We start from the raw sequence: 12,668 nt of genomic DNA, 5'->3' as shown, positions 1-12,668 counted from the left end.
ATATTATATTGTTTCTCACTCCACCCCTATTAACCCACCTACCCCTATTCCATACAAAAAATAATTAAAAATTCAACCCCTACTCTCATTTCCCACTAACTACATTAAAATAATACCCCACTATCAACTACTACCTATTAAATTAAGTAAGTCAATTCAAGTCCCTTAAACTCTGTACCGGTCAAACCGGGTCGAGTATTCCGGGACGGAGGGAGTATACCCTAATTTTAGGGTAGGGTCCGACAGGGTACGGGTAGAGTTCTGGACCCGCTGCCATCTCTAGTTGTAATAGACTACTTTATTGTCTCTTATGCTAAACTTTATGCAAACACGTAGCCAAATTCTTAGAAACCAACATATTTTGTGATACGAAGTTGTACACAAATTTATAACCGGCAAATGTTCTCATTTCGAGGTCAAAATCCAAGATCCGCCGGAGCGATATTATGTTAAACTTAGATAACCATCGTTCCTCCCCATAAACCATACACGAATGAGACAGTAGAATCGGCCAATAAGAATTTAAAAGTTATAATTGATTACTAAGCACAATTAGGGATGATAATGGGTCGGATCTGGACCGGGTCCGACAAGATCCAGACCCAGACCCGCTTTTTTAGAGGTGGATCCAGATTCGACCCAGATCCGCTGGGTCAAAAACAATTCAGATCCAGACCCAGATCCACTTGGTCTAATGGGTCTAGGTCGGATCTGGATCCTAAATGGGTCTAAGCGTATTTCTTTTCCAAAAATTTGTGTCCCTCATTTTTCTTATCTTATACGTAATTTTTTTGCCCATTTTTTGTATTTAAACGTAATCTTGTTTTAATAAAACCACTAGAAACATAGTATTCGTTACTTTTGTTTAGGGAAAAAAAAATCATATTAGCCTTGTAATACAATAAATATTTAAAGTTTGTAATATTATTATTTATATGTCACGTCTAACAGTTTTTAAATAATTTAGTATCATAAGAACCGAATAGAGTTTAGCATATAAATATTGAATTACATTTACATTTTAATAAAGAAAAATTAAAAATTATATATATGGGTATGTGGATCGGATCTGGATCGAATATGGGTCTTTAATTCTTGGACCCAGACCCAGACCCGCCCCATTGAACAAAGATCCAAATCCGCCTCAGATCCACAGAGTCTAATTTTTTGGACCCAAACCCTTAAAATGGATCGGATTCAACCAGATCTGGGTCGGGTCTTGGACCCATTGTCATCCCTAAGCACAATGTTAATCATTTGATTTCCAAATCAGCAAATTATATGACATTGTTGTACCTACCATGCATGAGCCATATTATTGTTCAAAATATTTTGTTCCAATAAAATTAATTAATTAATTACCCACAAAAATTTACAAGAAAATCATCATTAAAAAATAAACAGTAGCTTTTCGGTAAGACCGCCTTACGGCGCGTGTAGGAAAGACCGGGTGAACAAACCACGCGCGCGTGGACTCACGCGCTATATAAAAAGAAAATATTTCTCTCTCCTCTCATTTTCTGCAAACACGGACTTATTCTTTGCTTCTCTCATCCTTCTCTCTGAAACCCTAATCTCTGGCTTCTCCTCAAAATCTCCTCCACCAAGAAGATCGAATCTCCAAACCACCTACACCATGGCCGTCAACTGGAGCAGCCGAAACGCCGTCGATCTCTCTCCTCTCTTCTCAGTGTTCTAAGCTTCCTTTCTCGACGGAGAAGACAACCATCACCACCATCATACTCGTCGTTGCCGCCTACCTTTCTCCCTCTTCGAATAGTCAAACTCACCGGTGATCTCCATCGTCCAAGTATCTGAATAAGTATTTTAATTTGGATTATGATTTTGTAATTTAGGTTTTTGATTTAGGTTATTTTAATAATTTGTATTTTGGATAGATCGTGTTCTTGGATCTACCAATTGTGCTGAATTTAAGTTTTTTATTTCCCTCTGATTCGTTGCGGTGGTTGTGGTTTTTAATTTAGTTGAATTTAGTCTCGCCACCCATCACCGGTGGATTCGCTGATGGTGAATTAGGCGGCGGCAAGGAAGTCGGAGGGAGGAATGGAGTCACAAGCCTCTAGTAGATGTAGTTTAGAAATTTGAAGTACTCTTGTAGTTTTTTTGTATAAATTTTTGTTTTAGTTATAAATTTTTTATATTCAGTTATGAAATTAAAGTGCTTTAGTTATCTTTTTGCATTTTATTTTTGGTTATAAGCAACAAATTATCAATGTCTTTTGATGTCAGATTTCTGAATATGTGAGATTTGATTTAATAGATGAAGTTATACATTTATATTCAAAAAATCTTAAATAAAACTTCGAAAATATTAACTAACTAAAACTCAAAACAATTTAACTAAAACGCAAAACAAAGAAACTAATACCGCTGAAACCTTGACTAAAGCTCAAAAAAATTTAACTAATACTTTTAAAAAAAAAAACTAAAAATATGTAACTAGAACTCTTTTTTTTTTTTTTTTTGAAATCCTAACTAAAACGTCAAAAACCATAACTAAAACTTGAAAAATCCTAACTAAAAACTCAGAAAATCGTAATTGGTTTCATTGCTTTAACTAAATCGTTCCATTGCTTAATCAATTGGTTCTATTGCTTTAACTAAATCGTTTCATTATTTAACTAATTGAATTTCAAACTTAACTAATTGGTTCAATTGTTTAACTAATTGAATTTCAGGATTAACTAATTGGTTTCATTGCTTTAACTAAATCGTTTCATTGCTTAACTAATTGGTTTTATTGCTTAACTAATTGGTTTTATTGCTTAACTAATTGGTTCAATTGCTTAACTAATTGAATTTCAGGATTAACTAATTGGTTTCATTGCTTTAACTAAATTGTTTCGTTGCTTAACTAATTGGTTTTATTGCTTAATTAACTAATTGAATTTCAAACTTAACTAATTGGTTCGATTGCTTAACTAATTGAATTTCAGGCTTAACTATTTGGTTTCTTTGCTTTAACTAAATCGTTCCATTGCTTAACCAATTGGTTTCATTGCTTAACTAATATGTTACATTACTTGACTAATTGAATTTCATGTTTAACTAATTAGTTTCGTGCTTAACTGATTGATTTCATTGCTTCACTAATTAGTTTCATTGCATAACTAATTGATTCAATTGTGTAACTAATGGTTTCATTGATTAATTAATTGAATTTCAAACTTAACTAATTGGTCCAATTGGTTAACTAATTGAATTTCTTGCTTAACTAATTGGTTTCATTGCTTAACTAATAGGTTACATTGTTTGACTTATTGAATTTCAAGGTTCACTAATTAGTTACATTGCTTAACTAATTGGTTTCATTGCTTCACTAATTAGTTCCATTGCTTAACTAAGTGGTTCTGTTGCTTAACTAATTGAATTTCAAGCCCAACTAAATGGTTTCATTGCTTAACTAAATGGTTTCATTGCTTAACTAATTGGTTTTATTTCTTAACTAATTAAATTCCAGAGTTAACAAATATACTTATTGATTTCGTTGCTTAACTATGAGTGTCGTTGCCTAACTAATTGGTTTCAGTGCTTAACTAATTGGTTTCATTGCGTAACTAAATAATCATATTGCTTAACTTATTAATGCCATTGTTTAACTACTTGGTTTTATTGCTTAACTAATTGATTTTATTGTTTAACTAATTAATTTTATTGTTTAACTAATTATTTCAAGTGTTTAACTAATTCAATTTCAGGCTCTCTATTGGTTAACTAATTGGTTCTATTGCGTAATTAATTAATTCAATTATTTAACTAATTTCTTTGCATTTTGTAACTTAAATAAAGCCCTGAAATTGATTGTCTGAACCTCAAAAATACATAAATAAAACTCAAAAGTTATAACTAAAACCAAGAAAGTCATAACTAAAAGTACAAAAATCTTAACTAAAACTCAGAAAACCAACAAAATATTTATTAACTAAAATAAAATTATTCTAAACTAATTTTTTTTAAACTTTAACTAAAAGGAAACACAGCATGACTAAAACATAGTTATCTAAAACAATAAATAACTAAAACGATTTATTTCTTAACTAAATACAACAAAAAATATACCTAAAACAATAACCGAGATAACCGTAACTAAACCATTTAATTTATTAACTAAATACAACTAAAATATAACTAAAACAATAGAATTCTTGACTAAAACGAAAATAAATCTGACAACACCACCAACCAAAACTAAAACCTAGATCGCTGCCTCACTTAGCAGAGCTGCAATCGGAGATACGAGGAGCGACATTTTCGAAGTTGGCGTTGCCAGAGAGAATGTCATCGCGAACACATTGCAGATTCTAGGATGCAGGAAGCCTTTAACTTGCTGATTTGTAGACATTTTCTTAGATTTCTTGAGCTGCTATTGACGATGATGATTGCGCTTCTCTTTCTATCTGTTTCTATCTCCTCCGCCTTGATCGTCGTCGTTCGAACCAATTTCAGCTACATCAATCAAATTCAATTTCTAAGTAATTAACATTTTATCGGATAAATTGAGCAAGGAAAATCAAGAGAAGAGAGAAAATCCTTGAGAGAACAACAGACCTCTGGTCCTTTCTTTCACATCCCGTCGGCCATCGTCGCTTTCGAACACCTACGGCAGGAGCACCACCAAAACTTGTCGTTGCTCAACGCCGCTTGCCTTGCCGATTCACCGATCTAGCTCTTTTTCGCGTCCGCATCCACCACAACGACGAATAACATGCCACCACAAGCCACCACTAAGCCATCGCCGAATCTTCAGCGCCGCCATACCAGGCATCGGAGGAGAGAGGAGGCGGCGGTTTGGAAGAGATCGGCGTAGCAAATCGTGACCTACCTATCCGTGGTTGTGCCTCACAGCCGGGAAATTAGGGTTTGAGGAGAGAGAAAGAAGAAGGTTGTTTAGGAGAGAGAGAGGGGGAGGCAGACACTCGTTGGGGAGAGAGAGAAACGAATGGGTTTTCAAATGTGGTGAAAAGCAGCTTCTTTATTAGATCCGAAAATTAAAACCCATGACCCGTACCCGCGTGTGTTAACCCGCGAAAATTTGAAACCCAATTCAATAATAAGGTGGTCTTTCCTGTAAGACCGTCTTTTATAAAAGTTTGTAAAAAATAAATCACCCCCAAAATCGATTTCATGTTTTCAACAATCTTATCCTAAAAAAACAAAAAAAAATCATAAAATAAGAAATTCAATGGAATGAACAAAACCCAGATACCCGTCCTTGTTCGATCTGCAAACGTATGCATTACTTTAAGTTGTGACCCATACTTGGCCTGCAGCATCCCCCTTTTTTTTTCCATTAAATTCCAACAAAGATTAGATTCTGTAAGACCAAACCAAAATCGCAACCAAGATTCTGAAAAATACCCAATAAATTTCCACCTTCATCAAAATTTCCATTTCTGCGTTTCTGAAGGAAAAGGGTAAATTTTATAGTTATGGGGTCACATTGGAATTCATTTCCGTTGGAGATCATATACCAGATTTTTGGTTGGATTGCTTTCTTCTCTTGGTCTATTAGCTTTTACCCGCAAATTATCCTCAATTTCCGCCGTAAAAGGTTTGTGATTTTACAGTATCCTTTGTTCTTGAGTTGTATGCTATGATGTAGACGGGATTCGATGATGCTTTATCCACCATTTTTGGGTTAATTGTTGTTTTAATTCATGGTACAGTGTGGTGGGGTTGAATTTTGATTTCGTGGTGCTGAATTTGACAAAGCATAGTACGTATCTTATATACAACGCTACCCTTTACTTCAGCTCTGTTGTTCAGAAGCAATACCGCGACAAGTATGGCCTTGATGAGGTGATCCCTTTTTCTCTCTTACTCTTTTTTTCTTTACTGGTAGAGTTCATTGAGTTCATCAATCATCTTATGTGTATCGCTTGCTTTTTGTCTAAACAATATGATTATGTTTTCATGGTACAAATTAGCATTTTTGGCTAATGGATTTTGTACACCAATTTATATGGTTGACTTGTACTCCTCTAACCCGTTACTTTGACTCTTAATATCTCAAATCCTGTGTAAGTAAAAATTATACAAAATTGATATGTAGAAAATATATATCGATATGAATCTAACCTGAACCTATATGACTGCAATTTTCTTACATATGAATTACAAAAAGTAGCTAAAGTCGTGATGTGAATAGTGTAAAAAATCAACAAAAGGTCTTGCGCGCACAAGGTGTACAATAAATTTATTGTACACCAAAATAACTTTAACCTATTTTTTTGTAATTTTAACCTAGCTTTGATTAACTTTTATATTAGTAAAAAAAAGTTGATAGATAAACATTTTAAAGGATTAAATAATTAATTTTATACATTATTAGTGATTTTGAAGAAATAAGTTTTATTAAAATGAAAAAATTTATCACAAAAATTTATATAACTTTTACATATATAAGCATAACTTTTAAGCATTTTGAGTTAACTTTTACTCGGGTGTACAATAATTATTGTATAACCATTGTAAATAAGAATTTGTGAAAAATCAAATGGTGCGATATTTACGGAATGGAGGAAGTATATATTCTTTTTGTTGCAAATGAGTCACAAGGGCTATATGGCTGAGAATTCGAATCTGAAACCTATCATAAACAGACCATTAGTGTTAACCAATTTATAGTTGGCTAGGCTAGAAGTGTCATAGACGGGAGTAAGGTAATAACAGGACACTTCGCGAGTAAGGGAGTAACAGGACATTCCGGCCCTAGGCCCTAGACCGCTGCACCTCTCGCCTAGGCTCAGGGTTGGGCCGGAACGTGTCCAAGTGTTTGGGACGACCATTTTACAAAGAAAAGAATTTGCATGAATTTGGGGCAAAATGAAGTGTGTCATATCAATATTGAGTATCAGACATGTTCTTGAGGTGATAATGTGATATGAAGACTGAGAGTAGCATATAGGAATAGAATTAAGGATGTGTATTGGTAACTGTCTTTTATTTCCAGCTGAAGTGGAGGAAGTTCGATTCTCATGGACAATGCCAGGGATGGGTCTTGGTAGGCAGCTTGCTAACTTGAGAAAAGTCAATAGCTCAAGCTTGCCATGATATACCTTTCTAAAATTAGGGGAATGAGCCTTGGTGGGCAGTCTTGAGATAGGTCGATAGCTTATTAAATCATGCTCGGCGTATGATATACTTTACTAAAAATTCAAATATCCTATTAGGGAATGAGACTACTAGATTAGGAACGCGATCCTCTCTGTGGATCATTTCTTCAATGAACGGTTGAGGCTTAGCTGTAAAGAAAGGGAAACAAAGGTTTTGGGATTTATATTCGTTTGCTTAGATGTCATAATTTGAAGATAAGAAATAGAGGGAAAGATAATAAGGAGGATCCTAAGTTACTAATACGTTTCAATCAGGTCCAATAAGTTTACTCTCTAATGTTTACTCTCTTGCATTCATGTCTAATTAGGTCCAATAAGTTTCAATCAGGTCCAACAAGTTTCAATCGGGTCAATCATGCTTAATCATGTCCAATAAGTTCCAAGAATATCACATAAGTTCAGGTCTCATCCGGTTAACACAAACCATCCTATTTAAGTACTTTCGAAAATTAGACATGATCATTTTTTTAGCTAATAATGTTAAAACTTGAACTTCTCACGATCCTCGTTCTTTAGTATTGGTTACACACTTACACTTACTATAGGCATGAAAGACCAAGATTAACAAATTTAATATGTGCAATGGAACTCAAATATGTATGTGATCACCCCAATTGTAGTTTTAGTCTGATGCTTAATTAACCCACAATTTCTTTTCAGTGTCCAAATACTTGTTTTGGAGCTGAATTATTATTGTCTTTTGTGCTTCAAAACCTGGTTCTTGATCGAATTTATTTCTTGATGAACTTAATCTCCTCTAGCTTGTTTCTTCATCATCATTCGATCCTTAGTGCAAAAAATGTACTTGCCAGTTCTCATTGGCTGAAAATTTGCTAGAACTTGTGGCTTATCACATTTGTTGATTTTGGAGGTAGGTCCTGCGCAGGACGATAGTGAAATGCTTCATCCTATTTTGTACGGAAAACACTCAAATTGAAAATGAGGGTCATAGGCATTGTACTTTTACTAGAAAAAACCATTTGTTGAACTTGAACTTATTTGAACATTCTGAACTTATTATTACTCTTGTAAAAGAATATTGGCCCTTAACTTATTTAAGTTGTAAAATACTGAAATGAACTTGGGTAGCTCTTATCTGAACTTATAGGCCTTTATGTTATTTGAAATTATTGGCCTTTAAGTTAATTGAACTTTTTGGCCTTTACCTGAACTTATTGGTCCGTTTTTGAATTTGTTGACCTTTAATGTAAAGAGGAAGAACAACTATTGAAGTACTTATAAAGTTATCCAACTAGTTCTTCATGTGACACCTTGTACACGAAATTATCGTTTTAGGCTGTTCCACATGTCATATATAATGTCTTGTTTGACTGGTGTGTATGTTGCAGATGATTCCCGTGGCTGCGAACGATGTTGCGTTTTCTATACATGCCGTTTTATTGACAGCATTTACGTTGTTCCAGATCTTTATCTATGAAGTAAGTAGCACCTTATGGAAGTTTAGATTTTCGTGGTAGATTTTTGTCATGACTTAATGCGAGATTTCCTTTATTTTGTTACAAATCTAATACTTGTGTATATTTTCTCTGAAGGGTGGAAACCAGAAAGTGTCGAAGATTTCCCTCACACTTGTTACTGTTGCATGGTGTGCTGCTGCGGTTTGTGTATTTGTTGCTTTGCCAAGCCATTCGTGGCTTTGGCTGATCACTGTCTTCAAGTAAGAATTTTTTCCCCTGCTAATATGTCCTGCTGTATATGTTAGCTTTTATCTATGTGAAGTTATGAACTAAAAAAAGGGTGATGTTAGATTAGCTTGCAATGTTGAGCCAACGATACGTTAGACAAGAAATTGGAAGAAAACAAGCAAAACAGATCCATCTTCCTTGAGATTACAAGAAAGCATGCAAATCAATCTGGGCCATTTAGTAAAATTTAAAACGGAATCTACTTTGGTCGTCTCTGGGCATTCACAGTATATAAGTTTTAGCATTTAACAAAAGTCCTTAATTAATTGAACTGTACGTCATGTACTTTGTTGGAGGGATTTAATTGTTACTAATGTAGAATCAGATAGCAATTTCCATGAGATTCTTGGAAAAGACTATTTGCAAGAAAATTTGTTTTATGAGAAAAAATGGGATTTCACATTTGTGCCTTAAGAATTAACTGAGATGTAGGAGCTAGGTGGGATAAGGCAACGATTGATGTGGAGAAGCACTCGATTCTGAGTTGATATTTATTGATTATAACTACTGGAGCATAATGGACCATGTATTTTGAAGAATAGAGGCAAGACAGAATGCTAAATCAATCTATATAAATGAGACTTAAGTGCTGTATTTCTGGTTCTTGGATTTGTATCAAATTAAGGGGATATATGAGCTTGACTACAGTATGTTGAGATTTAGGCACCAATCTTTGATCAACTATGGTTGATGGTGGAACAACTCCTTATGAGCTTATTTATGCGGCGCAAGGAACTTGTCACAGACTCGGGTGCAGGTGGCTACTCATCAAAAAGCTAATTTTGGCCCTTAAGGCCTAGCTTCCTACTCATTTTAGGTCTGTCGCAAGTCACAATCTGATCCTGTTTTTGGTGTAAGTTTACTATTAGGAACTCCTCATTTTCAACCATAAAGCTTTAGTGCTCTAAGTTCCCGTAAAATTGGTGCTCTACTCTCCACTTTGCTGGGCATCTAATTGTGGTGCAATCACTGACGATTAAAGCATAACGTGTTAGCTTTCACTCAAGATGATATCATTCAATTAGAAGCTAAATTGAGGGAGCTAGGTGCACTCTTTGTCAAACATGCAATTTACAGCTTCTCTGGTTTTGGCCAGTGTCTCCCACATCCTTTGAGGTCTGTAACCCATTTTCCTATGGTAGATTCTTCAATCTAGATACTGTTCAATTCTTTAATTTCTAGTGGCAAGGTTATGACTGTAGTTCCTTGTTGCCCCTTTCTTCCCAAAATAACTCCTCGTTACTATTTGGGGTGTTCCAAAAGAAACTTCTTTTATCTTTTTAAGGTCATAAGCTCACTTGTTTCCTCCTCATCAGTGATTGGTTGTTTGGAACAGACCAGTGGTTGTCTGGTAGAAACTGTTTAGTAGGGTAAAATGTGTGAACTACAATTAGGGACTTGTATTTTGAACAACTAAATGATAGACCGAACCCAATTTAAGTCCAGGTCATGTTATTTATATGACCAGGGACAAAAAACTTTCATGTTACATTAGGATTTGAGTTTTATATTGTGTTTTGATGGTTGTGCAGATATGCAACTAAATAAATCTGCATTTAGAGATATGCAAGTGGCCCATGTTGGATTTAGTGCTTCAAATTAGTGGATTAATTTAAGGGATATGATCAATGTGTTAAGTAAGTGTGTAGTAGGAATTTTGTAAGGGGGACACCAAGTCCTCAAGAGTTAGCTTATATAATAGAGATTCAGCTCGTCTTTGGCAGCTAGCCATAGCGAGCAACGGTGTGTTTATGCACACATTTTTCCATACCACTAATGAAATTTGAAGGATTTCATTATGACGTTGAACGCTCAATATCTTATGAAGGCCAGTGGATAATATGATTTTCCTAAAAAGATACATGTATGCCATGTCATACTTCTTCCTGGTGTGGACGTAATACCAGAAGCATTTGTTGAATGATAACTTTATACACATTGTCTTTGATTTCTTCATAACATGAGAACTTTTTTGTTTTAATGTTGCAGCACTATTCAAGTCAGCATGACTGTCATTAAATATATTCCCCAGGTTGGTGTTTGCTTCTTTAAAACTCTCTTCATGCATTTCCATTTATGACTAAATGCTATTCGTCTGGAAGAATAATTGTTATTGCCTTCTATCTGAACTGTGAAGTCGTAAGTCAGAGAATTATCTCGTTGTCCAGACATAGATTGCCTAAACAAAGCCTCTGCACTTGGAAGGAATTATAGGTATTAATGCATGTATGGGTAGTGGAAGCCGGAAGGGGGTAGGTGTGTTTAACCTATTCATATTGGAACTTTTGCTACAGTAAGATGCATATAATGTATCCTGGTTAAATCTTGTTTGCGAACCTGATTTCATACGTATGCTATGTTGCATCAAAACTTAGCTTTGACTTGCTCGCTTTTCTACCATAGTGAACCACCCTGACAATATTAACCTCCCTCTTGTATTGCTGTTACTGCTGTAATTGAATGGGATGGCCACTTGATTGTTGTTCATTACTACACTTTATTTTAAAGGCCTTCTGGACTGCTGGTGGCAGTGGCGGATGTTCTATATGGCTCGGGTGGGCCCGGTCCCCAGGCGGAAAATTTTGTAGTATATTTTTAGTTACGAGTTACGACCCTTTTAAAATTTGTGTATAATTGTATAAATGTCATACTAAATTGCTTAATTCTTCTACTGCCCCCTTCATATAAAAAGTGTCCTAGATTCGCCACTGGCTGGTGGTTCTGTTTTCAAATTGTCATTGAGTGGAGGCGAGTGGAGTATAATGTTTTAAGACTTTCAACTCTCTGGAAGATGGCACTTGTAGTTTATAAATTTGCGTTGTGAAAAATCTCTGTATAATTTTTTATTTTTTTTCCAGTTTCTTTGGTTTATTAAGATCTAAAAAGGGTATTAAGCATATTTTTTTTGGATGCAGGCATTTATGAACTTCTACCGGAAAAGCACAGAAGGATTTAGCATAGGAAACATTTTACTTGATTTTCTTGGAGGAGTGACCAACTATGGACAAATGGCTACACAGTCTATCGATCAAGGTGCGTTGCTTTCCTATAGCAGTAACGTAAATCTGATTTTATTTCCTTAAAAAGTTGCTAACACATATTTAAATCTCTATTTGTGTCCATATACAGGTTCTTGGGTAAATTTCTATGGAAATATAGGGAAGACATTGCTGTCTCTGGTATGCATGCCCATTTACTTACCTCTCTAACTTTCAAACCAACTTTTTTTTAAAATGTTGAATCGCCGTGCAGGTGTCTATCTTCTTTGATCTCCTGTTTATGGTGCAACACTACGTGCTATATCGCAGTAAGCCAATCCATCATCCTTCTAAGGTTGAAGACGAGGCAAACAAGGAAGCACTCTTGAAAAGCTCTGATCTACCAACATCAGACCTTCCCTAAATCACGAACATGTTGGACGAAGGGGCCCATATAATCGATGTAGAGAACTCGTGAGTCGTGACCATTCTTTGGGAGAGACTCTTCTTCATTATTCACAATATACCCCCATATTAGTCGAGGAACTGCGCACGTACTCGGTACTCCACACTGACTAATTATTGAAATTTGTAGAAGAAATTAAAGAGAATTTGTACATATTGTAGTTAGGTTTTCATTTTGGCAGTGTAAAATGGTGGATTTATCCTTGTTTTGATGCATTATACATGTATGGAATAAACCATAGTTAAGGGTTTTTGAATTCAATTGTGAGAAACAGTCTATATAGCTTTATTGAATGTTACACTTTCCACTTTTTTAAATAATGAGTGTATCCCAAATTGTGATGCATCTGGAGTTGACCTTGCTCATCAGATTCAGAAAACTA

At 35.0% G+C, this 12,668-nt stretch overlaps 1 protein-coding gene across 1 annotated transcript; it reads left to right on the top strand.

Moving 5' to 3' along the window:
• The first annotated feature begins 5,310 nt into the window (after positions 1–5,310).
• Positions 5,311–12,574, top strand: LOC110801946 (cystinosin homolog). The gene is made up of 8 exons (XM_022007355.2): positions 5,311–5,572; positions 5,688–5,820; positions 8,486–8,575; positions 8,690–8,814; positions 10,832–10,874; positions 11,758–11,875; positions 11,972–12,021; positions 12,095–12,574. The coding sequence occupies exons 1-8, from the start codon at positions 5,451–5,453 to the stop codon at positions 12,242–12,244; spliced, it is 831 nt and encodes a 276-aa protein (XP_021863047.1). The 5' UTR covers positions 5,311–5,450; the 3' UTR covers positions 12,245–12,574.
• The last annotated feature ends 94 nt before the right edge of the window (positions 12,575–12,668 follow it).

The sequence above is a fragment of the Spinacia oleracea genome, chromosome 1 (genome assembly GCF_020520425.1).
Source record: "Spinacia oleracea cultivar Varoflay chromosome 1, BTI_SOV_V1, whole genome shotgun sequence".
Lineage (NCBI taxonomy): Eukaryota > Viridiplantae > Streptophyta > Magnoliopsida > Caryophyllales > Amaranthaceae > Spinacia > Spinacia oleracea.
The sequence above is the reverse complement of the archived record's forward strand: the minus strand, read 5'-3'. Positions and strand labels throughout refer to the sequence as shown.